This window comes from Sus scrofa, chromosome X, assembly GCF_054392235.1.
Source record: "Sus scrofa isolate SSC_HxYL_T2T_F1_AM1 chromosome X, Sscrofa_HxYL_maternal_Yorkshire_Landrace_v2.0, whole genome shotgun sequence".
Lineage (NCBI taxonomy): Eukaryota > Metazoa > Chordata > Mammalia > Artiodactyla > Suidae > Sus > Sus scrofa.
Genome location: NC_139401.1, coordinates 108,827,106 through 108,855,101, shown reverse-complemented (window position 1 = coordinate 108,855,101; position 27,996 = coordinate 108,827,106). Strand labels below are relative to the sequence as shown.

General features: G+C 43.6%; 2 protein-coding genes across 3 annotated transcripts in view; one reads left to right on the top strand and one right to left on the bottom strand.

Annotated features, from left to right (window-relative positions):
* LAMP2 (lysosomal associated membrane protein 2) overlaps positions 1-6,124 on the top strand; it is a 42,318-nt gene extending 36,194 nt beyond the window's left edge. The window contains exon 9 of one of the 2 annotated variants that reach the window (XM_085006112.1): positions 3,128-6,124. In XM_085006112.1, the coding sequence (XP_084862238.1) occupies positions 3,128-3,270 (143 nt within the window). In that variant the 3' untranslated portion in view covers positions 3,271-6,124. 2 annotated transcript variants of the gene reach the window in all.
* Positions 6,125-17,312: 11,188 nt separating this feature from the next.
* Positions 17,313-21,529, bottom strand: LOC100154946 (testis-expressed protein 13D-like). The gene is made up of 2 exons (XM_001925205.6): positions 20,057-21,529; positions 17,313-18,488 (listed from the first exon to the last, which is right to left on the bottom strand). The coding sequence occupies exons 1-2, from the start codon at positions 21,075-21,077 to the stop codon at positions 18,442-18,444; spliced, it is 1,068 nt and encodes a 355-aa protein (XP_001925240.2). The 5' UTR covers positions 21,078-21,529; the 3' UTR covers positions 17,313-18,441.
* Between the last annotated feature and the right edge of the window lie 6,467 nt (positions 21,530-27,996).

Here is a 27,996-nt window from a genome sequence, read left to right as displayed (position 1 = left end):
AAATTGTGTCACTGTTTTTGTTCTCAATTGTCCTTTCTCCACATCTAGCTCAAGACTGCAGTGCAGATGACGACAACTTCATTGTGCCCATAGCGGTGGGAGCAGCCTTGGCAGGAGTGCTTATTCTAGTGTTGCTGGCTTACTTTATTGGTCTCAAGCGCCATCATGCTGGATATGAGCAATTTTAGAAGCTCAGTCTAATTGATTTTATCAAAATACATGCACATAACAAGATTTTCTTACCTTTTAGATTTGAAACACTTTGTTAAGATTGATATATTGAAACTTTAATTCTTAAATCAGTCCCAGCACTTTGAGATAATTCTTTATTAATATAAACTGTTAATAGAACAGCTTAAAATTTTAAAAAATGTTGTGTTTACTGGTCCTGAAGACAAATTTGTTATAAAGAACATTGGTGTACAGTGTTCTAAGGTCTATCTTAAGAAGAGTTGGCCAAATTTTGATTCTAACCTACGATGCCTTAAACTTATTAACCTGGCCATTACAAGGACAAAAAAATGTTGTTGTCTCTTAGTGGAATTAATAAATACTCTTTGACTATTGGTGTTCTGTTTCAATGTATAAGAGCTATTCTGCTTTAAACTCATCACAGTTGCTTTGCATATAGTTCATTAAATAGATACCGATGTGGCACAAATGCCCATCAGATATGCTTAAACTTGGTTTTCAGTTGAATGTCCTCAGGACCATTATTATTTTTTTAGATTATGTGACTTTTGTAGATTTCTTTGAGTTCACGTTAAGGATATAGTCAATATCTTAGGCTTGTAATTTTTCCTTAGATAAAAAACAGACCCAGTAGGCCACAGCAGAACTTAAACTGGCTTCAGAATTTAAAGAGTGTTTCTTTTTTGGCAATGTAGACTGAAAAGATTCAAGCATATTTAACCACTTGCCTTTTTTTTTTTCCCTTCCTGTTTTTCTCTTCCTTGGATGCCTGATTAGCATTGAAAGATAGAAATATTCTATGAACTAATTAGGAGAGATTGTGTTGTGTTTCTCTACCTCATCTTGTTGATCTCTAGAGCATTAAAATCTATTTAGTGTTGTCATCAGACTGGTACTTATGAAATGTAAGCTAACAGCAATCTCAGAAGGGAGGCAGTGAAGCATAGCAACTAGGCTCTTGCTTTTTCCAAGACGGCCCCTGTGGGGCAGAGCATAGGTGAGGGTGTGGAGAGAAGCTGTTGACATTAAGATGAGCTGGATAATCAGCCCCTATTGAAGCATGCTCCATGTTCTAAGTGCAGCACAGATGTTGGATGTATAGACAAATAAGAAGGAAGCTTAATCAATACACTCGGATTTCACAGTGAAGTGATTATTTTATTAATTCACACTGTATATATTGGCTTGTTCAGAATATTTGTAACTCACTGATTACAGTATTTTGGTACACAGCTATCCCTCTCTAAAGGCTTTTAGTAAAATATAGTAATCCTTTCGATGAAAGCTGATGTCATTATTGAAATTCGTATTATACACTCAAAACCTTAGCAACTTTTTTTTTTAATGAAAACTGCAAGAGGAGGAAAAGATAAAATTAGAGGGAAAATGCAAGTTGTTATTCAATTGCAAATCACACCAAATACCACATTTTGTTAATTGCATTAGACTTAAACTCAAAGGGACCTTAGGAATTATTTAGTCTAACCCCATAATTTTACAGAAAGGGGAGTGGCTTTATTGCATATCTAGTGAGCAACAAAACCATTATTAGCATTTTGATAAAAATTGTCCTAATGAAATCTATTCACTCAGTAGTAAGACTAGTTTAAACTTGAAACTATGAGATGAGGAGTTCCTGCTGGCTTATTGGGTTAAGTATTCTGCACTGTCACTGCTGTGGCTCGGGCCACTGCTGTGATGTGAGTTTGATCCCTGGCCTGGGAACTTCCACCTGCCACTGGGTATGCCCCCCCCCCAAAAAAAGAAAAGAAAAAGAAAAACTATGAAATCAGAATTGCACACTTTAGTTTCTGTACTATTTATTTTCAATAAATGACACATGATACCAATTTTGCTTAAGTTTGTTTGTGGTGAGCAGTGGCTTGATGTGGGATCTCAGTTCCCAGACTAGGGATTGAACCTGGGTTGCAGTGGTGAAATGCACTGAGTCCTTAACTACTAGGCCACCAGGCAACTCCCTGCTTAAGTTTTTTTTTTTTTCTTCTTTTTCTTTTTAGGGCCATACCCAAGGCATATGGAGGTTCCCAGGCTAGGGGTCGAATTGGAGCTGTAGCTGCCTGCCTACACCACAGCCACAGCAATGTGGGATCTGAGCTGCGTCTGTGACCTACACCACAGCTCGTGGCAACGCCAGATCCTTAACCCACTGAGCAAGGCCAGGGATCGAACCCTTGTCCTCATGGATACTAGTGGGGTTTGTTAACCACTGAGCCATGACAGAAACTCCTGAAGCCCAGTTTGAATTACTTGACCAAGGTCCTCTAGCTAATAATTGAAGGAATCAAGATTCAAATTCAGTTCTGTATGAATCTAGAGCTCAGAATCTACATTGCACGTGCACACTGCCTTGGTAGCCCACTGGATTCTGCTATTCGTTCAGGCCACTGCTCAGCTGAAAATTATCTATAACTTGATCGCTACCTAATGTTTGTGTGAAAACAACTATACTGCATTTTCTTGATCCTAAGTCCTTTTTAACTTAGATTTTATTACTCATTCAGAATTCTTATTTATATTTTCATGAGGGAGTTGTGGCAAGGGAGAAAGGGAGTGGGGAAATATGCAGGCAGTGGTATTAGTTGAAGATGATAGCTCTTCCTCCAGTGCCATTAGACAATTCAACATAAATTCTTTCCATATTAGGCAAGCAAAATTCTGTTTTGGATCCTTTCTCGTTCTTCGACCTTTTTTGTACTGAGGAATTAGATGTGATTGAGATGAAGTGACAGAGTTAAAGGAGGATCAGTTGCTTGGAAATATTTGTGTTCACTTAGCAAAAATAAAATAGGGGTAATGCTCTCAAAGACTGACCTGTGTACACTTTCAAAATGCTTGTTTCTTGTTTGCTTGTTTCTGCTTAATTGCATTCTTACTAATTTCCTTTCCTTGCTTTCTGTCTGTTCTTTTCTAACAGCTGAAGAATGTTCTGCTGACTCTGACCTCAACTTTCTTATTCCTGTTGCAGTGGGTGTGGCCTTGGGCTTCCTTATTATTGTTGTCTTTATCTCTTATATGATTGGAAGAAGGAAAAGTCGTACTGGTTATCAGTCTGTATAGTCAGATCTAGTGCTTTTTGTTTTTTGCCATCAGGAGTTATGTTTTCCATTGGCTAAAAGCCAGGAAGCGCTGTGCAATCGATTGTTTAAGATACACAGATTAACCTCAGTGAGTTGCTAACTAACTTGGGCATGAGTAGCACTATTTAAGCAAAAATGTATTACGACCAATTTCTTTTTTTTCTGTTTTTTTTCTTCCTTTGTAAAAGTGTAATTGAAAGAAAAATTGTGGCTTTGAATAGTGGGGTTTCTTTTTAAAATAAATAATGGTTTTAAGCTTCTGGATACAATTATGAAAGCATTTCTTTTGAAGTATAATTTTGTATGTTGCAATTACTTGTATTTTACGACTTTGATGTTATTTGCAAAATCAAGGCTGTTAAAGAATTTAACTCGCTTCAGGAAATAAATTCAAGAACATAATGATTTCATTTTCATTGGTGGCAAACATAATATTTGGTTTGGAGTAAGACTTAGTTTTTCCACCACCTAATCAAAATTATTTTGTGGCACAGTTGGTTAAGGATCTGGCATTGTCACTGCAGTGGCCTGGGTTGCAGCTGTGGCGTGGGTTCAATCCCTGGTTTGGGAACTTCCATGAGCCGAGGGTGTGGCCAAAAAGAATTATTTAAATCTTGATTTAATTTTTCTGCTAGTTGAAAGAAATGTCTTTACAATATCGTATTTAATAACAAAAGTCTGGCTGTTTTCTTCTTTAGTGTTAGTGGCTACTATATTTTAACAAGGATTTTTTTTTCCTACTGGAGTTTGGAATATATTGATTATTTCAGACTTGCCATTTATGCTAAAGGATGAAGTAAGATCTACAGCTCTTTTTTTAAGGTGTTGACATAATTTTTTTTAGCGTTATGATTTAGAATGTTTTTTTTCCTTAGAGCCTTAATTTGTTCAGAAAGTTCATTCATCCTCCACTAAAAAAACAAAGTTTCTCTATTTTGTGTGCCTCCTGTATGCTCTTATCCTCTGTATGAATAAGTTCTAATTGATATTTTTATAATTTTTTTGTCTTTTTAGGGCCTCACCCACAGCATATAGAAGTTTTCAGGCTAGGGGTGGAATCAGAGCTGCAGCTGCCCACCTATGCCAAAGCAATGCAGGATCCCAGCTGCATCCTTGACCTACGCTGCAGTTTGCAACAATGCTGGATCCTTAACCCACTGAGCAAAGCCAGGGTTTGTTGTTGTCGCTGAGCCACAGCGGAACTCCTAATTGATATTTTTAATGTATTGGTTTCTTTTTTCTCACAGCAGCAAGTGCGTAACTCTAGAGGCTAGTGAGCCCTGAAGTGTCATCAGTCAGATGGCTGGCTGGCCCAAGCTGGACCAGGATTATTCTGCCAATTTGTTGATGTAGACTTATATCTCTGTAGGGACCTCTAAATGGCTCTGGCTGCTGGAGTAAGGTACTAAAGACCACTCATCCCAGTGTCTGCTTGACTGGCTAGGCTATAGAATTTGTTCTTTGATTCGGAAGCACAGTGTTGTATTTCTCTAATGTCCAAATGGCTGCTTTGCACACCTGTTATTAGCATAAGGCAGATGTTTATTTTATCAAGCTGTTTCATCTCTATATAACTAAAAAACAGAAGTTTCCAAAGATCTGCCTTCACTTTAAAAATAGTCCTTAGATTAAGAAATTAGGAGTTCCCGTCGTGGCGCAGTGGTTAACAAATCCGACTAGGAACCATGAGGTTGCGGGTTCGGTCCCTGCCCTTGCTCAGTGGGTTAACGATCCAGTCCAGCGTTGCCGTGAGCTGTGGTGTAGGTTGCAGACGTGGCTCGGATCCCGCGTTGCTGTGGCAGTGGCGTAGGCCGGTGGCTACAGCTCCGATTTGACCCCTAGCCTGGGAACTTCCATATGCCACGGAAGCGGCCCAAGAAATAGCTAAAAAGACAAAAAAAAAAAAAAAGAAATTAAGCTTAAACCTTAATTTATTAAATCCAAGGATTAAGTCCCCGTCTACCTCTCAGTGAAATGCAGATGCTCACCACTGTATTGCTGCCATTAACTCATGTCAGAGCTCCTTGCCAATAATCGGAATTGGAAAATTTTCTCTTAAAAAAAAAGAAAATTCAGCAACATTTTTCTTTACTGTCTTTATATGTGCATCTCAAAAGCATATATTCCAAACTGGAGCAGAAAGTCAGATTTCTCAATTGCATTTTCCTTAGAACTCTCTGATTTGCAGACTTAAGCTCTCCTCTATTTGCTTGTGAATAAGAATATTTTCTTTTTAAAGTGTTCTACTTTGAAAACAATTGTTTATTTGTTATTTGGTCAAAATAATGGCACTATAAAGAAACAGTGGTTTCGTTTCAGTAAGTATTTTTGAGATGATGGTCTGAAAGCCAGATTATTTAAGTCAGTTTGTGACCTTGCTACAAGGCGTATGGATTGGAAAATTCAGATACATTCAAAATTATGGGTTCATTTAAAAGTTTTCTATCTTTTGGGTAGGAGACTAATTCTTCACTGAGTATCATGGTTTTATCTTAGGTAATTAGCAAACATATGTTTGATTCTTTTTTAAGAATTAAGATTAATTAAAATATGAAACATTAACAGAGGGTTAAAACAAAAGCTACTTCAACTGCAATAAAATACAGGAAGCCCAAAATCTATGAACTGAGTGTTCAGTTAGCTTTGCCCACTGAGTTCATTTTTATGTCAATAGAACAATGGATCAGATGGACTTTGAACTCATGAATATAAAGAATTGTTTTCACATAAACTGCTTTGGAAGAACTGATGCTTGCCGCTACCTAAAGTTTTGGATATATCAATATAGTGAACTAATTAATACCTACGAAATAAAGCATACTATGATTACTCCAGTTTGATCTGATATGTGTGATTTTTTTTAGATTGGTGAATCAAAATATAATAAAGACTATACAATCTGTATCACTATGGATAACTTCATTTTTATTCCATGTTCTCAGTCTTAAGAGCTTGGATTGATTTGTATAGTCTAAGTTCCTCAAATTCCTGTTTCTTGGAGTTCCCGTCGTGGCACAGTGGAAGCGAATACGACTAGGAACCATGAGGTTGCAGATTCCATCCCTGCCCTTGCTCAGTGGGTTAAGGATCCGGAGTTGCTGTGAGCTGTGGTGTAGGTCACAGACACAGCTCAGATCTGATGTTGCTGTGGCTGTGGTGTAGGCCGGCAGCTGTAGCTCAAATTGGACCCCTAGCCTGGGAACCTCCATATACCGCAGGTGCGGCCCTAAAAAGCAAAAAAATTTAAAAAACTAAAAAAAAAATTCTTGTTTCTTGAATTATCAGTGGGACTCATTATCTCATAGGTCTGCAAATTAACCAAGTGCCCTATTAAGAAAGCATTAGAAAATTTAAAGCAGACACTTCAAATACGAGGAGCTATGTGGTTATGAAAATTCAAGAAAACACTGAAAATATGGAAATCGAATATAAGAGCTTCATAATAAATGTACTTTTGGCATATGTCTGTCTGCACTGATAAACTTAATGTTGAAGTTGATTCCATTCTGAGCAAATTATACCTCAAGGATATGGGCCAAGGAAGAGATATCCATTGTCTGCAAATTCCTTTAAATTCCTTATAATTCAACTTAATTCGCAAATGTTATGTGATTGGATTAAATGACAGTACATTCCTTTTTACATAACAGACATTTTGGGTGGGAGAAGGACTTGAACTTTGGATCTCTCCATAGTTCCTGAGTAACAGGGTTTCATTTTCTGATTGTTAAATGTGCAATGGCTTTCAGAGTTCCCATTGTGGCACAGTGGAAACGAATCCACTAGGAACCACGAGGTTGCGGGTTCCATCTCTGGCCTTACTCAGTGGGTTAAGGATCTGGCGTTGCAGTGAGCTGTGGTGTAGGCCGGCAGCTGTAGCTCCAATTCAACCCCTAGCCTGGAAACTTCCACATGCCATGGGTGCAGCCCTAAAAAGCAAAAAAAAAAAAAAAAAAAAAAAAAAAGTTAATGGTTTTGATTCAGTCAAAATATGGCCTTACCTTGAACTTGTGGGACTGGGGAAGGGGTTTTCAATAGAACCTGTCTTGTCTTCTTTGCTGAATATATTCCACAACTCTACCTCATAGAGCCTCTGAGAGAGGCACTTCAAGATTACTAATAGAGTGGGGTTCCTGCTGTGGTGCAGTGGGTTCAGGAGTGGCATTGTCTCTGCAATGGCTCACATCACTGCTGAGGTGCCAGTTTGATTTCTGACCCACCCAGCTCAGTGGATTAAGGATCTGGCATTGCTGCAGCTGTGGTATAGGTTGCAGCTCTGGCTTGAATTTGATCCCTAGCCCTGGGAACTTCCACATGCTGTGGGTGTGTCTAAAAAATGTTTTTTTTAATTTAAAAAAAATTATGGGTAGCAAGTAGTGTGGTTCTATACATGTTGCCATGTATCAACGAATCCGACTAGGAACCATGAAATTGCAAGCTCGATCCCTGGCCTCGCTCAGTGGGTTAAGGATCCGGTGTTGCCGTGAGCTGTGGTGTAGGTCGCAGACGTGGCTGGGATCTGGCATGGCTGTGGCTGTGGCGTAGGCCGGCCGATTGGACCCCTAGCCTGGGAACTTCCGTATGATATGCCGCGGGTGTGGCCCTAAAAAGACGAAAGGCAAATAAATAAATAAAAATTCAACTTGGAGGTCCATCCTTTTAAGTTCAATGTGTATATTGTAAATGTTAGAATTTACAGCCTTTAGAATTCTAAGGAAATGTTTTGCTTTCTCTTTGATTTTATTTTGATGGCAGTGTAAATTTGAGTCCCTCTGTTTTAAGAGATGACAGGAGATACCTTGGTATACAAGGCATTTTTATTAGGAAAATGCAGCTGTTTTATTGAGTAGTTACAGTGCTGTGCATTTTACACACATTTCATTTAATCCTCCCAGCGACTCTGAGATTGGACGCTATCATTCCCTGTTTACAGAGGAGGTAACTGAGGCTTGGTTACTTAACAAAGGTTAACTGACAAAACTGACATTTGAGCCCAGCTCTTTCTTCCTTCAAAGACTGTGCTCTTAACCACTGTGTATCCTGGCTTCTAAGAAACAATAGATTTTTTTTTTCTTTTTAAACAATAGATTTTTTTTTCTTTTTTCTTTTTTGTCTTTTCTAGGGCCACACCCGCGGCATATGGAAGTTCCCAGGCTAGGGGTCGAATGGGAGCTGTAGCCACCAGCCTACACCACAGCCACAGCAACGCCAGATGCGAGCCGCATCTGCGAACTACACCACAGCTCACGGCAACGCCGGATCCTTAACCCACTGAGCGAGGCCAGGGATCGAACCCGCATCCTCATGGATACTAGTCTGGTTCATTAACCAGGGAGCCACAACGGGAACTCCAAGAAACCATGGATTTTGTAAAAAACTGTATGCTTGATATTGAATGGTTACAGAAATCTGACATCTGTACTCTTCTGTCCTGCAAATAGTCACCCCATAAGTGTTCTTTAGTATCCTTCAAATAACTTGAGTTTTGTCCAGCCTACTTGAAGCGAGGATGTATGTTGTGGCAGCGTGCCTTTTGAAAGATCAAACCAAGGCCAGTTTATGCTGTACCTCATTTGTAATGTTAAGCCCTGAATATCACATTTTTTTTCCAGAGTAGCTTCATCTAGTTATTCTGATCACGTATCATTATCATTCTGCCCTCAAACTGTTCTGCCCCATGAATCATTTTGACTGTGCATTAGTGTGTTTGAGACTAAATGGAACTGTCTCTCTCCTCCCTTTACCTAAATTAATGCCATCCCTACCCCCAAGCTGTTCCCCCACTTTAAGTGCACTGTAGCCTTGACACTCAGCAATCCTTGCTAGGTGGTTCTGAGCCCAGTACGCAGTTCCTACTCTTAGATTTAGAGCCTTTTTGAGAGGATTTCAAGAAGTCCTTATCCATGTACTTAGCGTCCAACCATAATCCTCAACACTCCCTCCTTACCTCATCCGCTCTCCGATACTTCCTCGGCTCTAGCCATGCTGGCCCTCATGTTATCCTCAAAGACCCTAAGGGTGCCCTCACTTCAAGGCCCTTGTACTTGCTCTTACTTCCACCTGTAAAGATCCTGCCCAGCTATCCTCGCGGCTCACCCTCTGGTCCCATTGAGGTCTCTTTTGAAGTGTAACTGCATCCCCTGACCACCCTGACACGGCGCCCCCTGCCCCCACCACTTCCACTCCCCTTAACTCTCTCACTTACTACTTACCACCTGTTACCATCTCACATCCTATGTATTTCACTTGTTAATCTGTATTTCCTGTATGTCTCCCACTAGAAGGTAAACTTCATGAAAGCAGGAATTACTGTTTACTACTCTGTCCCAGTCCTTCGAAGAATGCCTGGCACGTAGTTTACACTGAATAAATAACTGCTGATTGGAGTTCCCATCGTGACTTAGTGGTTAACGAATCCGATTAGGAACCATGAGGTTGCGGGTTAGATCCCTGGCCTTGCTCAGTGGGTTAAGGATCCAGTGTTGCCGTGAGCTGTGGTGTAGGTTGCAGATGCGGCTCCGATCCCGCGTTGCTGTGGCTCTGGTGTAGGCCGGTGGCTACAGCTCCGATTAGATCCCTAGTGGGGGAACCTCCATGTGCCGCGGGAGCGGCCCAAGAAATAGCAAAAAGACAAAAAAAATAAATAAATAAAAATAAACAACTGCTGCTGGATGAGTGGTCATCATGTATAATAGCTAAACAGTTAAGTGCTTAATACCTTATTTCGTCAAATCTAAGACGCCATCAATTGCAAGATAAATACTGCCAATTAAATTGTGAGGCCTCGGGAGTTCCCACTGTGGCGCAGCAGAAACAAATCCGACTAGGAGCCATGAGGTTGTGGGTTTGATCCCTGGCCTCGCTCAGTGGGTTAAGGATGCGGCGTTGCCGTGAGCTGGGGTGTAGGTCAAAGACACGGGATCCCGTGTCGCTGTGGCTGTGGTGTAGGCCAGCAGCTATAGCTCCAGTTGGACCCCTAGCCTGGGAATCTCCTCCATATGCCACAGGTGAGTCCTCTACTGGTTTCAAAGATGTGGAAGAAGTGTTTATCTTAGAGCACATGGTACTCCAGGCACTGTGGAGTGTGCTGTATGTGAATTACAACACCTACCATTAATCTATTGAATGCATCTGGGGTTCAGAGCCAGTACCTTTAAGCACTCTATCATTACAACCTACCTTTTAGTATGACATGCTGCTTCCTGTGTCATTTCAATTACCAAAACAGAAGTCTTTATCTGTGGTTGCTATAATTTTCAATTTCTTCTTTTTTTGTCTTTTTACCTTTTCTAGGGCCGTTCCCACGGCATATGGAGTTCCCAGGCAAGGGGTCTAATCGGAGCTGTAGCCACCGGTCTACACCAGAGCCACAGCAACGTGGGATCCGAGCCGCGACTGCGACCTACACCACAGCTCACGGCAACACCGGATCTTTAACCCACTGAACAAGGCCAGGGATCGAACCCGTGTCCTCATGGATACTAGCTGGTTCATTAACCAGGGAGCCACAATGGGAACTCCATAATTTTCAATTTTAAAACAGAAAATTTAATATTTGTGTTTCCTTTTTTTTTTTTCTGGTCACCTTATGGCATAAGGAGTTCCCCAGGCAAGCAGCTGCTGAAATGCTTGGTCCCTAACCCACTGGGCTGCACCGGGAATTGAACCTGCATCCCAGCACTCCCAAGAGGCCCCCAATACTGTTGTGCCACAGCAGGAACTCCTTGTGTTTCCTTCCTTTAAATGTTACATAGCATGGCATAGCAGGTATATCAGAAAAGGATTTGAATCCTGGCTCTTCCTACACACAGTAGCGCTCTGATCTTGGACAAGTTACTTAGCCTCTCAAAGCCTAGGCTTCTCCATCTGTAGGATGGAGGTGGTACTACTACCTATCTTGTAGTGTTTTAAAGGGAATTAAATAAGAATGCCAGCAAACATACATAGTAAGCAATAAACGTGAGGTGTTTTTTCTTTTTCTTTTTTAGGGCTGTACCTGCAGCATATGAAAGTTCCCAGGCTAGGGGTCAAATCAGAGCTGCAGCTGCTGGTCTATGCCACAGCCACAGCAATGCCAGATATAGGCTGTATGCAGTCTATGCCATAGCTTATGGCCTTCACCCACTGATGGAGGCCAGGGATTGAACCTGCATCCTCATGGATACTAGTCAGGTTCTTAACCCACTGATCCACAGTAGGAACTCCCAATGTGAACTTTTAAAAAAATAATACAGATTGGTATCTGCTTCCTAAAGATGATAAATGTCAAATGTTTAGACAAGATCATGGGAGGAGGAAGTGAAAAGAGAGAATAGGGCTGAGATTAAGACTTAAGGAATAGCACTCCACTCAAACTAGTTTAAAAAAAGAGGAATGAATTATGTAGTAATTGGATAAGTTGCACAGAATCCAATTGAAGGAAGTATGTTTGAGACTCAAAGGGGTAGAGTTAAATTATAAAGCTTCGACTGAGAGTAAACATGATAACTACCAAGAAAGTTTAGAAAAAAATGAGTGATAACTTGTACTGTATTTATTAAGATGTGTTATAAAGCTAGGATCAAATATTATATCTAATAGACCATCAATTTAATGGACAACACACATACTTTGTGTATTTGGCATTTGATACAGATGTTCTTTTCAGACCAATAGGGAAAGAATAGAACATTGAAAATGATGCTGAGGCGTTCCATGGTGGCTCAGTTGGTTAAGGATCCAGCATTGTCACTGCTGTGGCTCTGGCTGGCTACAACTGTGGTATGGGTTTTATCCCTGGCCCAGGAACTAATGCATGCCTGGCCCAGGAACTAATGCATGCCACGGGCTCAGCCAAATTTTTTTTTTTTTTTAAAGAAGGAAAAAATGACACTGAGATATTTGGTTAATTATTTTGTGGAAAAAATACATTGAGAACCACCTCGCGATAAGTGCCAAAATAAACTCAAGGATGATTAGAGTCACATTTTTAAAAATTGTAATCAAATGTAGATTGTTGTATCTTATCTCAAAATAAAAGCCTTCCTAAGAATAAGAGAAAAATGATGGTGGAGAAGATTTTAATACATAAAAATTTAATACTTCTGACTATCAAAATGCCATCACACCCAAATTAAACTACAAACAAGGGAAAATACTTGAAATTTTAAGTATGACAAAGGGTTAGGTTAATATCTTTACTATCAAATAAATACAAAACAAGATGGATATTCCATGAGTACATGTGTATGAATAGCTAAATCATGACAGAAGAAATGCAAATGGATAAGTAATTTGAAAAAATACCATCTTTCTAATGAGCAAAGAAATACAAATCAAGAGTTCCTGTGTGGCTCAGTGGGTTAAGAACTCGACTAGTATCCATGAGGATCCAGGTTCAATACCTGGCCTCACTCAGTGGGTTAAGGATCTGGCATGCTGTGCCGCAAGCTGTGGTGAAGGTCACAGATGTGGCTCAGATCCTGCATTGCTATGGCTTTGGCTGGCAGCTGCAACTCCATTTCACCCTCTAGCCGGGGAACTTCCTTATGTGGCAGACGCGGCCCTAAAAAGAAACGTGTGTGTGTGTATAAATAAAAAACAGGTTATCTTTCAAACTTTTTTTCCCCACATTTCGTGGCATGTGGAGGTTCCTGGGCCAGGGGTTGAACCCTTGCCACAGTAGTGGCCCAAGCTGCTGCTGTGACAACGCCAAATCCCCAATCTGATGAGCCACTGGAGAACTCTCAAACTGGTTATGTTTTTAATGATTACATTCACTCTTAGGCATGGTCCAGAAAACTCTGCACAGTAACATAGTGTTGAGAGTGAAATGAAAATTTGGAAACAATCTAAATTCCCAATAAGATAGAACTGGTTAAGTAAATTGAAACACTGACATAAAAATCACATTCTCAGAGTTCCCTGGTGGCTCAGTGGATTAAGGATCCAGTGTTGTCACAGCTCTGGTTACTGCTATGGCATGGATTAGATCCCTGGCCCGGGAATTTCCATGTGTCTTGGGCATGGCCAAAAAAAAATCGCATTCTCAAATAATTCAAATATGAGACAGTGTGCATTTCTTACTGTTAAGTGAAAAACAAATGTCAAAAAGAAATAGGTACCATTATTCTGTTTTGGTGAACAAATCTAATTCTCTGTTACCTATAACTGCTCCTCTGCCATCCAAGAGGTACTTTTCCCAATCCTTATACCTCCCCCCATGCTGGGCACAGAGCCCACCACAAAGAGGTCCATATTGGAGCCACTACTTTTAGAGTCGAGGAGGCTGCAAAAAAAGTATGTACCATATATCCTTTGTGTGTGTGTGTGTGTGTGTGTGTGTGTGTGTGTGTGTGTGTGTGTGTATTAAAATATAAACAGCCGTCACCTCCAGGTTTCAGGATTGTGCATAGTTTTAATTGCTTTTCCTACTTCTGTTTTGGTGAATCTGGTTTACTTTGATGATCAGAAAGGGCCTCAGGAAAATGATTTCCCAAGAGAGTGGGTTTTGAATCTGCTTGGTTCATTCTTACATCCTGCTCATAAGAGCTGGTTCTGTGAGAGGACAAAGTCTCCATGCCTACCAAATATGCGGGCTCTGCTCTCATTTAAAACTTGTTTTTATCAAAGAAACCTTGGTGTATTTGACATTGTTCACTAGATGTTCTTTGCCAGGCATCAGGCACAGCTCTCTCACCTGCAGAGAGATGCAGAAGCACCTCTCAGCGATTGGTCTTTTCTTGCCTCCTGTGATACCTGAGAGGCGCTTTTCCACCTCCTTACACTTTGCACTTGCTGCCTGAAGAGGCCCCCACAGGAAGGGTGGGGCCGGAGCCACTGCTTCTGCAGCGGAGCGTGACGAATGGGAGTGGACGTGTTGATGGCGAAGGGCTCTGTGGAGGTAGGGCGGGGAATGCGTCAACCACAGAACACTGCCCTGCCTTCTGCATCTCTGTTTCTGCAGCTTTCACCAGGATGATGCCCCTAGGAGCCACATCCACACTCTTCTTCCAGCACCTCCTTTTCTGTTTTTTCTTTTTTCTTTTTCTTTTTAGGGCTACACCTGTGGCTATGGAAGTTCCCAGGTTAGGGTTTTTTTTGTTTGTTTGTTTTTGCCTTTTTTTGCGATTTCTTGGGCAGCTCCCATGGCATATGGAGGTTCCCAGGCTAGGGCTCTAATCGGAGCTGTAGCCACCAGTTTACACCAGAGCCACAGCAACGCCGGATCTGAGCCTCGTCTGCAACCTACACCACAGCTCACAGCAACGCCAGGGACCGAACCTGCAACCTCATGGTTCCTAGTCGGATTCGTTAACCACTGAGCCACGATGGAAACTCCGGCTAGGGTTTGAATAGGAGCCCCAGTACAGCCACAGCAACGCAGGATCTGAGCTGCATCTGCGACTTATGCCACAGCCTGTGGCAATGCCGGATCCTTAACCCAGCGAGCAAGGCCAGGGATTGAACCCACATCCTCACGGACACTATGTCTGCTTCTTAACTGGCCACAACGGGAACTCCCAGCACCTTCTTTTAAGTCTGACTCTTGCTATCTCCACTCATTAGCCTCCACCAGACTGCCTCTATGACTCAGAGTCCTTCCATTATAGTCAGTTATATCCATCAAGTTATTGACTAAAACTTTATAGTTTTTTAAACACAGCATATTATTAAAAAAACATATGCAGCCTAAGGAAAAGATTACATCTTAATTGTATGAATTTTTGTTAGTGATCTTATTTACTACAAATCTCCATTTTTGCATTTTAAAAACTTAAGTTGTAAATAGAAGTAATCAATGCGTTACTTGGGGATAGCAGTATCAATTAATTACTGCTATTAATTGATAAAGGCAAAGGTTGAGGCTCTGTGATAGAGTAGAAAGGGCATGGAGTTTGGTGTCAGGCAGACTGGGGTTAGAACCCAGGCTTCACCAACTCCAAGCTGAATGATTTTAGGTAACTTATTGAGTTGCCACATTTATAAAAATAGGAGTAAAATATCCTTGAAAAACTATTAATAGAGGTATCTATTATACCTAACTTTACGGAGCTGTGACAGTCACTGATAGGATAAATGGCCATACAGTATCACATAGTAGGCACTCAGTGAGTGGTATGAGAAGACACACAGTGGGTATCCTTTATACCCATTTCCCCATCATATGGCAGAACCCTAAGGGCAGGGGAAGGGAGCCAACACTTTTTGGGGATCAGAGAAATTCAGTAGCTTGTTTGAGGTCACACAGCCAGTGGATGGCAGAGCAGCGGTATGAACCCAGGTCTCTTTGGCTCCAAAGCCCGGGCTCTTGCTGCTTGACCTGCGTGTGCCCAGCCTAGAATGAAGGGATAATTGACGGCCAACCTCAATGATTCCGGCCAAAGATTCATGCAGGGTGCTATGAAAAATTCAACCCTGAAATAGGTGATGGCGTTGAGCTATGGAAGAGTCATGCCCAGGCAGCCTGCTTTCACACAGATCTATAGTCATTCCAGAGCACATCAGAGTGTGTTGTGAAGCCCTAAATGAACCATTAGGAGATCCATGTGTTCTCCATGTAAAGTGTTCACATTACATTATGGATTACAAAGGTTCTCAAACTTCAGTAAGCACCAGAAACTCCTGTTAGGTGCTATCGCACCCCCAGCCCACCCCAACAACCTCTGGAGTCAGGAGGTCTGAGGTGGAGCTTGAGAATTTGCCTTTGTAGTAAATTCCCACGTGATCCTGATGCTGCTGATTCAGAAACCATGCATTAAGGACCACAAGATTAAAATGTATTCTAGGGAGCTCCCACCGTGGCTTAGAGGGTTAAGACCCCGATGCTGTCTCTCTCAGAGTGTGGGTTCGATCCCTGACCTCACTCAGCGGGTCAAGTATCTGGCGTTGCTGCAAGCTGCAGTGTAGCTCAGATCCACTGTTGCTGTGGCTGTGGCGTAGGCCTCAGCTGCTGCTCAGAACTTCCACATGCTACAGGTTTGGCCATGAAAAAAAAAAAGTGCTATAACATTCCTGTCCCATCCTCCCAAAATTCCAGGGAGCTGTCAGCAATACACAAGAGTATCACAAAAACAGGCTCCAACCCAGAAAACCTAGCTTTGGGTTGATGTCTCTGGTGGTCCCTTTCCTCCCCAGCGCCCTTCCAAGGAGCCAAGGCCTCCTGGTAGTCAGGACTTTGAAGGGAGAATGCTGGTGGGGTAGGTTCCCTTCTGTTCTCTGTCCCATCCCTGTCTCTTAGCCAAGCAGGTAGCCAGACTCTACCCCTCTTTGCCTCAGGGAACATTTGTCTTAATAGCCTGGCTCTTTTCCAGGATCCTGAGCATCTTGATGGGATTCTGCACAGGAGGGAGGGGACGGTGCCTTGTAGGACAGAAAGGCAGGAGGGAAATTTCTGCTGGAGATAAAGGGCCTCGGGGAAATGATTTCTTTCTTAAATTAATTTAAATGCCCGCATCTGTGGTATATGGAAGCTCCCAGGCTAGGGATTGAATCAGAGCTGCAGCTGCCGGCCTATGCCATAGCCACAGCAACACCGGATCTGAGCTGCATCTGCCACCTATACCGCAGGTCAAGGCAATGCCGGATCCTTAACCCATTGAGTGGGGCCAAGGATCGAACCCACATCCTTGTGGATACTAGTTGGGTTCATTACCACGGAGCCACAGTGGGAACTCTGGAACTGGCTTCTTGGTGCCTATAACGAGGCTGGACACCAGGCATTAGAGCCTCCAGGCTGGGCAGAAACCCTCTCCTCACCTCACCTCTCGCGCCCCCAGGACTAGCAGAGAAGCCCACCTTCATGGGACCATGTGGACTTGGACAGTGAGGGGAGCAGGGACAAGGAATATAAGACCCGGTGGAGTACATTCTGCCCTCCCATTCTTGCGAGTTACCCAACTCGCAGGAAGAGGAGGGGCCCCTGAATCGTGAATGAGACTGAACTTTCTGTCACCTCAGTGGGATGGGGGAAGATGCCCATTTAAACTGCCGCTTCTGAGCGAACCTGCCCTGAGAGACACACCACACAGAAGACACAGCAGGTAAGTGCACACGCTTTATTACTCGTTAGAATTAGAAAACCTCTGACAAAGGTTGAGCTTGGTGAGCTGGGATCTTCTGGGGGAACTCAAGGACACCTTTCGTTCAGACTGGAGGCTGATCTGACTTCCCACCCCCTGGGCTCCCCCCTGGCTCCCCCTGGCTTGCAGCAGCTGCCTCGGGGGAGCAGACAGGCTGCAGAGAACACATCAAGTGGAGGAGAATGGGCCCAGGGGTGATCTCAAGAGTGCTTGTCCTAGTCCAGTTGTACTTTTAATCCAGTAGGTCCTTCCAAGGGAAGCACCATCCATAGCACTATGCCTGTTCTTGGAAATCCACTTTATTCTTCATCTGCTCTTGACTGGAAGGGGGCTTGGGATGGGGGCAGCCTGAGGCTGAGGGCTTGAGTGTGCAGCCAACACTCTCCCAGGAAATGTCTTTCTTAAAGACAATCCAGTGGTCTTTCAGACAACCAGGAAAACAGCTGTCCCTCTCAAGGGGGGGATCAGCAGGAGTACAGAAAAAGTCCTGCCTGTACTTTTGTGAGAATACTTTGCCAATACATGCCCCCGCCCATTCATTTCCACTGGGATTAACGGGATGAGCAGTTCAGTCATTCAAGCCCTTCCAAGAAAATCTTAGACATACCCCCAGAATCATAGACATGGATCTTGACTTTATTTCAGTTGGGTTTGTCCAAAAGCCACACTATGTGCAAGGCAAAGAAGTCACACCTGATATAATCTGTGTCTCAAGTTAGGTTCTCTCCTGTCATCTAACCAAACTCATCCAATTGACTTATGCATGCACCAGATAATAACACAGAATAGCAGTTCTTAGAGCATACTAGACAATAACTATTCAATGAATTAATGAATACAATTTGACAAACTTGTTATAACCCCCCAAATTTAATACTACCCTCCCAACCCCGTTTGAAACTCTGCTATGTCAATCTATTTTCCCCAACAGAAGCACTAAGTTTAACACAATCTGTCTGCCCTCCCTTTCCCAAGATGTATGCCAGAATATCTCCTTTCCTCTGATTCCTTCATATTCTTTTCAGCTCCAGCCAGTTGAGATCTCACTGAGGTGAAGGTTGCTGAGAGCCAGAAGGATATTTCGTGATGATTCACACACTGGGAGCTGAACCTTCAGCTTCACACGAAGGTCCTGGAGCTTAGAGACACAAAGAACAGGCCTTCACCAATGAATGTCATAAAAACAAATTGGGATAAATATGGACATTGCTGTAGTATGTAGCTTAACAGTACCATTCTCAAGGAAAAGCAGTGTTCCTAGAATAAAATGTATCTTTTAAAAGCATGGTTATCGGGAGTTCCCGTCGTGGCTCAGTGGTTAATGAATCCAACTAGGAACCATGAAGTTGTGGGTTCGATCCCTGGCCTTGCTCAGTGGCTGTGGTGTAGGTTGCAGACGAGGCTTGGATCTGGCATTGCTGTGGTTGTGGTGTAGGCCAGCGGCAATAGCTCTGATTTGACCCCTAGCCTGAGAACCTCCGTATGCCGCGGGTGTGGCCCTAAAGAGACAAAAGACAAAAATAAATAAATAAAGCATGGTTATCCTCAGCCAAAGAACTGGTGTTATGGGAGAGAGGAGGTTAGGAGAATACAGAAAGGAGAAAAAGAACGTTTGGTCACATCAGCCTCTCCTGGGTGGCAACCAATCCGTAGCAGCCACCGAGCTCCCATTTGTGAACCTAAATGCAATTGGAGAAATTTTCCTTTTAAAGATTAACATATTCTTGGAGTTCCCGTGGTGGCTCAGTGGTTAACAGATCCAACTAGGAACCATGAGGTTGTGGGTTTGATCCCTGGCCTCGCTCAGTGGGTTAAAGGATCCGGCATTGCCGTGAGCTGTGGTGTAGGTCGCAGACTCGGCTCGGATCCCACGTTGCTGAGGCTGTGGTGTAGGCCGGCAGCTACAGCTCCGATTAGACCCCTAGCCTGGGAATCTCCATATGTCTCGGGTGCAGCCATAGAAAAGACAAAAAGACAAAAAAAATATAAAAGATTAACATATTCTTCATAGAATTTCATCTTTAAAACAATATATACTATATACACACATATACAAGTATAACATTAAACTTGGGGGAAAGAGATCCACATGTAGAAACATATATTAATGTGTTAAAAATGGTAATTGCAAAGTTATCGTGGCTTAGTGGGTTAAGAACCTGACAGGTATCCATGAGGATTCAGGTTTGACCCCTGGCCTCACTCAGTGGGTTAAAGATCTGGTGTTGCTGCAAGCTGTGGTCATGGATACGGCTTGGATCTGGTGTTGCCATCGCTGTGGTGTGGCTGTGGCTCTGATTCAACCCCTAGCCTGGGAACTTCCATATGCTGAGAGTTCGGCCCTAAAAATAAAAAAAAAAAAAAAAGGTAATTGCTTCCTGGTAGGATAATGAAAATTTTTGTTTGATGGATTTTCAAATTTTCTCTCTATAAAGTAAATAAAAGAGTTAGTTTTTGATCAGAAAGGGGGCTCCAGAAATTGATTTCTCTTTGGAGTATGTCTCCATTCTTTATCCCTGAATTCAGTGAGGAGCTTATTTTGGGTCAAGTCTTCCCACCCCACTTAGTATCTAGATTTTCTTACATTTCTCAAAAGCCTGGTGTCGGGAAAAATTAATCACATTCTACACCACAGGCAGACCCAATCCCTCCTCCTGAGGCCTGGGGCAGGCTTCTCCTCTTGCTGGGGTTTAAAGGCTTTCTTACCTTTTGCTGGCCTGGGCATCAGTTCCTGAGGTTGCGGCTTCATTGGGTCTTCCTGGTTCCAGATGTACCCTGAGGGGCTGATGAAGTGGGGTCTCACAGGAGCTTCCTCTTGGCCTTGGATCCTCGGGTCCCACGGCAGGGCTACCTCCTCCTGGGACGCTGCAGGCCACACGCCAGATGGGTAGATCCCCCCAACAGGCATCTGGGGTGGGAATGCTGCTGCAGCTGTGGTTGTGGCTGCAGCTGCTGCTGCTGCTTCTGCCTCTGAGACTACCCTAGGTGGGGGAGGCCGTGAGTATGGGAATGGCAGGGGGAATGGCAGGGGCAATGGCATGGGTAATGGCATTGGCAGAGGGGGTTGAACAACCTGGGCCCAGGGACTCGGGGGGCCCGGCATGTAAAGCATGCCGCCTGCTGGGGCATTCTGGGACTCCTCCCTCTGGGCCTCCACCATCTGCCTACGCTGAGATGTCGCGATCAGCAACTTGTTTCGCTCCTCTGCGGTCAAGGGCCACACATCAGCCGCGAACTGCTGGGATCGGGACCGGGGAGCGGCCTCAAGGGGCTGCCTCTCAGCCCGGAGCAGCTGCCCGCGCAGCACCTCGCGCTCGTTCAGCGCCTGCTGCAGGTCACTGCGCGTGCTACGCAACTGCTTGATCATCTCCTCACGCTCCTCGCGCAGGCGCTGCAGCTGCGACGCCAGAGCCCACGCGGCCGTCTCGCGCTCCCCGACCTGCTCCTGCAGCCGCCGAACCCGGCGCGCCTGCTGCTCCCGCTGCCTCGTGGCCACACGCACGCTCAAGGCCAGCGCGCTCCAGACGCAGGCCCTCTTGACCGTGCGCGGTACCTGCAGGTCGGCCAGGATGGACTGCAGCTCGTCCTCGATCTCGTTCCAGGGCCGCGAGCGGAAGGTCAGGTAGAAGTTTGGGCCGCCGCCGTTAGTGAGCACCTCTTCGTTGATGAACATGACTACCTCGCTGTGGCGAAAACCGCTTCTGGGGTCACTGAAATCCACGGCCATGGCCGCCGCGGCCTAGTTGGCAGCAGAGTCGCCGCCGCGGCTGTGCTAAGAAGTGGCCGCCAGCCGATCTGCCTCTCCCCTCCTCCTAGCTCAGTCCTCCTGCAGCCCTTTCTCAGTCCTGGCCTCCTCTTCGGCCTCCTCCCCCTCTCACCCACGAGTTCTCCCCACAAAGAGTAGAGCGACCGGCTCACCACCGCGACCCGCTAGCAGGTTGGAGATGGGGGCTCGGAGTCACGCCGCAAGGCATGTTGGGAGCAACCTTGCTGGCTGAGCGCCCCCTGTTTGGCGGGCAAGTTGGGCGACTCCTCCCGGGTCTGCTGGGACCTACTTTTCTTGGCACAACGCCTCCTACAGGGCGGGCTGGCTGGGTGACTGCTTTGCGCCAGCCAAATGACTCCTCTCTAAGAGCTTTAGAAGGACGGCACCTGGATACGCCAAACACATTTCGAACCGAATTTCGAACCTGGGAGTCGGGTGAGTGGGCGTATGGGGTGGGGGGCTTTGGAGGTTCAGCCCTTCTCGCGTAACTCTCAGCTACTATATCCCACTTTCTAGACGGTCTCAGGCTGTCTGTCTTCCCTCCGCATCCTAAGCACAGGACCTTGGTGTTCGTCTCACCAAGAATATCAAGGGGGGGGGGGGAGAAAATCAAATGAGTGAACCATGAAGCCCCTCAGTTTTCCTTGCTAACCTGTATCTATCCAAGTCCCTCCTATTCCATTTCCTCCTGGATGTCACTACATCCTATTCCCCTGCACCTCTGCCCTCCGCCCCGGCTCCTGTACTACTGGGTATAAACCTGTTCAAGTTCCCTCTCTCTGTGCTGGGAATAGTTTCCTCCCTCTAACCTATGTCTTGGCTTTTCTCTCTTTTCGTTAGGGAGTAATCTATACTATGCCTACGTCAGTGTGCTCCCTTCACCCATCAACTTGCTGCACTTTGGTTTTCACCCCCCAAATCTTTAGTGAAAATTCTCTGATAACGTTACCAGCAGTCCCTACCTCAGTACAACAGCGAATGGATATTTTGAAAGTTAGTTTTCACATGATTTTTCAAGAGTTTGATTCTCCTGACCGTTCCCTCCTTGACACTCCATCCTGTCTTGCTTTCTGTGACATCAGTTTCTACCGATGTTCTGTTTCTTTGCCTATTTGTTCTCATTCTGCCCACAGCCCCCAAATTACTATTTGCCCAGTTTTGTCTTCAGGCCCCTTCACTTTTATTTCTGTATGTAGATCCTCCTTGGATGAGCTTTTTCACTCCTATAATTTTAATTAATTTATTTTTTCGCTGGGCTTCAATTCCATCAGCTGTAAAATGAGGATAAAGATAGGACCTACCTTCTAGAGTTGTGAAGGTTAAATATAGTAACATATACAAAATGTTTGGAATATATTAATTCTTATTACAATGATTATTTAATTGCTGCTCTAATAGAAGTCATTATAGTGGTGGTGGTGGATGATAGTTTTAACAGTCTATATGCCCAATGACAGCCCAGGTCCTATCTGGTTATATATTTACAATATTATATTAGTTTCAGGTGTACAATACAGTGATTCAAGATTTTTATAGATTTTGCTCCATTTGTAGTTATAAAATATTGCCTAGATTCCCTGTGCTATACCATATATCCTTGTAGCTTATTTAAAAATAGTAGTCTGTACCTCTTAATCCCCTACTCCTATCTTGCCCCTTCCCCTTCCCTCTCCTTACTGATAATCACTAGTTTGTTCTCTTTATCTGTGAATCTGTTTCTGTTTTGTTATAGTCACTAGTTTGTCTTATGTTTTAGCTTCCACATGTAAGTGATAGTACATAGTATTTAGCTTTCTCTGACTTATTTCACTAAGTATGATACCCTTCAGGTCCACCCATGTTGTTGCAAATGACAAAATTTCATTCTTTTTATGGCTAGGTAGTATTTGCTTGTGTGTATGTGTGTGTATACACCATATCTTCCTATATCTTTGTCGATGGACACTTAGGTTGCTTCCATATCTTGGCTATTGTAAATAATGCTGCTGTGAATACTGGGTTGCAGGTATATTTTCTAATTAGCATTTTCTTCAGAAATATGCCCAGGAATGGGATTGCGGGATCATATAGTAACTCTATATTTTTTTTATTTTTTGTCTTTTTAGGCCCACCCCAATGGCATGTGGAGGTTCCCAGGCTAGGGGTCGAATTAGAGCTGCAGCTGCCGGCCTATGCCACAGCCACAGCAATGGGGGATCTGAGTCACGTCTGCAACCTATACCACAGCTCTCAGCAACACTGGATCCTTAACCCACTGAGCGAGGCCAGGGATCGAACCTGCGTCCTCATGGATGCCAGTCAGATTCATTTCCACTGAGCCATGATGGGAACTCCCTGTGTTTTGTTTTTTAAGAAACCACCATACTGTTTTCCACAGTGGTTACACCAGTTTACATTCCCACTAACAGTGTAGGAGAGTTCCTTTTTCTCCACACTCTCTCTAGCATTTATTATTTGTAGACTTTTTGACGATAGCCATTCTTTTTTTTTTTTTTTTTTTTTTTTTTTGCTTCTTAGGGCTGCACCTGCAGCATATGGAAGTTCCCAGGCTAGGGGTCGAATTGGAGCTGTAGCCACTGGCCTACACCACAGCCACAGCAATGCCAGATCCGAGCCAAGTCTGCAACCCATACCACAGCTCATGGCAATGCTGGATCCTTAACCCACTGAGCAGGGCCAGGGATCGAACCCACATCCTCATGGATACTAATCGGGTTCGTTACCACTGAGCCACAAGGGGAACTCCTTTTTTTTCTTTTAAGGGCTGCACCTGCAACATATGGAAGTTCCTGGGCTAAGGTCAAATTGGAGCTGCAGCTACTGGCCCACGCCACAGCCACAGCAACACCCACAGCCACATCTGCGAACTACACCACAGCTTGCAGCAGCACCAGATCCTTAATCCACTGAGTGAAGCCAGGGGATCAAACCCACATCCTTATGTCAGGTTCTTAACTCTGTGAGCCACAATGGGAACTCTGATGATGGCCGTTTCGACCTGAGTGAGGTGATATCTCATTGTAGTTTTGATTTACATTTCTCTAATAATTAGTGATGTTGAGCATTTTTTCTTTTTTCTTTTTTTGGTCTTTTTGCTATTTCTTTGGGCCGCTCCTGCGGCATATGGAGGTTCCCAGGCTAGGGGTCTAATCGGAGCTTAGCCACCGGCCTACGCCAGAGCCACAGCAACTCGGGATCCGAGCCGCGTCTGCAACCTACACCACAGCTCACGGCAACGCTGGATCGTTAACCCACTGAGCAAGGGCAGGGACCGAACCCGCAACCTCATGGTTCCTAGTCGGATTCGTTAACCACTGCGCCACGGCGGGAACTCCGTTGAGCATTTTTTCATGTGCCTGCTTGCCATCTGTATACCTTCTTTGGAAAAATGTCTATTCAAATCTTCTGCCTATTTTTTAATCATGTTGTTTTTTGATATTGAGTTGTTGAACTGTGTATATATTTTGGATATTAATCCCTTGTCGGTCATATCATTTGCAAATATTTTCTCATATTCCATAGGTTGTCTTTTCATTTTGTCAGTGATTTCCTTTGCTGTGCAAAAGCTTTTAAGTTTAATTGGGTCCCATTTGTTTATTTTTGCTTTTGTTTCCTTTGCATTAGGAGACAGATCCAAAAAAAAAATATTGCTATGATTTATGTCAAAGAATGTTCTGCCTATGTTTTCTTCTCAGAGTTTATGGTTTTAGGGGTTGTAAAGATTGAAAGGAAGGAGAGAAGGATGACTCCTACTTTTTAGGCTTGAGCAGTTGGGCATATGGTGGTATCATCTCTGAGATAGAGAAGTCTGACAGAAGAAAGGAAAAAAACAAGAGTACTGTTTCAGAGATGTGATTTGTGATGTCTCTTAGTGACCAGAGTGGAGATATCAAGCAGGCCTTCTGGGATATACAGGTCTGGAGCACAGGGGAGAAATTGGGTTGGAAATAAACATTTAGTGAATTTATGGTATTTAACAACTGTCAATTTGAATGAGATCCCTTAGAGAGAGAGAAGAGTAGAAAACAGAGGACTGAATCTTGGGACATGCCAGTTTATAGAAGCATAGTTATAGTATGGTCAATTATTAAAAGCACAAAAATGATTCTGCACTAATTTTTTTTGGCTGCACCTGCAGGATGAGAAAGTTTCCAGCCACTGCAGTGACAACACCGGATCCTTAACTCACTGTGCCACAAGAGAACTCTTGTGCTCATTTCTATTTAATCTTTAAAATCAGGTAATTATGATGTATGCCATCTCAGCCTTAGGAAAAAATCTACCCAGATCATTTCGTATAGCCATTATAATATAATATCCAATGAGAAAAATATATTACCAAAAATAATGCTATTGACCCATAGCATTTATAAATACAGCTGCAAAGAGATTGTACCAACCTTTCTTTATGTTACTTTTCGTTAATATCCAAGAGCAATTCACTGTCATGAAATTCTTGCATTATACACATGTAAGAGTATAATAACTCTTAAAGGTATATTGTAATAAGTTAAAGATGCATATTATAAGTTAAAAATATATATTCCACACCATAGGAAAAGATGGACAGTTCCCCAGTTCATTTTGTGAAGCTGGTGAAAATTTAATAGCCAATCAGAAAAAAATGGTGAACAAATTAAAATAATATAAATATACTGACCTATATGCAAAAATTCTACAGAAAATATTTGAAAAATTCTACAGAAAATATCTGAAAATTCTACACAAAATATATCAGTATCAACATTCCTGTGACAGATATTGGTTAATAACCAACAGCAAATCCTGGGAGTTCTGATCGTGGCTCAGCAGTTAATGAATCTGACTGGAACCATGAGGTTTCGGGTTCGATCCCTGGCCTTGCTCAGTGGGTTAAGGATCCGACATTGCTGTGAGCTGGGGTGTAGGCCAGCAGCTGCAGCTCGAATTCGACCCCTAGCCTGGGAACTTCCATATGCCATGGGAGCAGCCCTAGAAAAAGCAAAAAAAGACAAAATAAAAAATAATAATAAGCAACAGCAAATCCTACTCTCTTCCTTGCTAACAGAACCTCTATATTGCTTAGACAGTGGTGTGTCAAGCCTGGTGTCTCATAATTGGTTTAGGGAAGGCATGTAACCCTGTGCTAGTCAATGCGATATATCAGGAAATTTGCTGGGGGTTTCAGGGAAAGATTTTCCTTTGTGATTAGATAGAGGACCTGTAAAGTGAAAACCTTTTACCATGAGTCTTCGTCCTTGGGATGCTAGTATGAGGATGTATTGTTTGGAGCTGCAGTAGTTACTCTGAGATCATGAGGAGAGACGTGGCAGACATATGTTGTGACCGTCTTGCAGAAACAGGCTGAGACCCCACCCCAGATTTGATTCAGACATCAAGGCTGCAGACATGATACACACAGTAAGAGGGTATGAAAATGTTTATTATTTCTGTAATGGGGCTTTCTGGGAAGAACAGCTGGGTCTCCTAAGTTGGTTCAAAAATGGCTTGAGGAGGAGTTCCCTGATGGCCTAGCGGTTAGGACTCAGCACTTTCACTACTACAGCCTGGGTTCAATCCCTGGCCTGGGAACTGAGATCCCACAGCAAGCCTCTGTATGCTGCAGCCAAAAAAGCAAAAACAAGCAAACACACAAAACCCCCTAAATGGCTTGAGAGAGCAAAGAAAGGAGATTGACTGGGATTTTAATTGTAGTTAGGGTCGGGGCTGGGGTGACAGTTCCTGTGTATGGGAAGGGGCTTGTAGTTTGAAACTCCTGCCAGAACCAAAGGAGGAAGCATTATGGCTTTTTTTTTTTTTTTTTTTTTTTTTGCTTTTTAGGGCCACCCTCGGCATATGGAGATTCCCAGGCTGGGGGTCGAATCGGAGCCGTAGCAACTGGCCTACACTATAGCCACAGCAACGCCAGACTCGAGCTGCATCTGTGACCTATACCATAGCTCATGGCGATGCCGGATTCTTAACCCACTGAGCAAGGCCAGGGACTGAACCTGTGTCCTCATGAATGCTAGTTAGATTCGTTTCTGCTGAGCCACTACGGAAACTCCATTGAGGCTTTCTTATTAGCTATCCCAGATGAGGGGCACAAGGCCTCACAAGGGGAGAATGAGGGTTGAGGCCAAAAAGCTGTCAGCAGTCAAGCGTCAAAAAGTGGGAGCTCTCTTGTGGCACTGGCATTGTGGATGTGGCATGCAGTGGCTTCTGTGGCTGCTATGGCATGGGTTCGATCCCTGGCCCAGGAACTTCCATATGCTGCTGGTGTGGCCGAAAAAAAAAAAAAATCCAAAAGTGGAGTCAGGTTCTCCATTATAATTCACCCCTGATATTTGAGTGATGACAAAAATGTACCATGCTTTATGTAATTGAATTTGAGCGCGCTCTTTCTTCCTTCCTTCCTTCCTTTCTTTCTTTCTTTCTTTTAGGGCTGCCAGGCTAGGGATTGAATTGGAGCTACAGCTGCCAGCTTAGGCCACAGCCACAGCAATGCCAGATCCGAGCCAAGTCTGCAACCTACACCAGAGCGCACAGCAATACCAGATCGTTTAACCCACTGAGCAGAGCTAGGGATCAAACCTGCATCCTCATGGATACTAGTTGGGTTCGTTACAGCTGAGCCACAAGGGGAACTCCAAATTTGAGCTTATTTAAATAAGCAGTTAAGGAATTCTATGAGGTCCGAAGCCTGTAGCCTGTAAAGAAGGTGAAAGTTCCATTGAATGTCGCGTTCAGGAGCCCAGTGTTGTGTATTCTGAGAAGCAAAATGAGTGTCTTAGTCACTATCAGTAATGTCTGGATTCCAAAGGAGGTGAAGAGTGTCTTGGTAAGGCCTTGTATTGTGATTTCAATATACGTACAAGCATGTATGACCTTGATTTATATT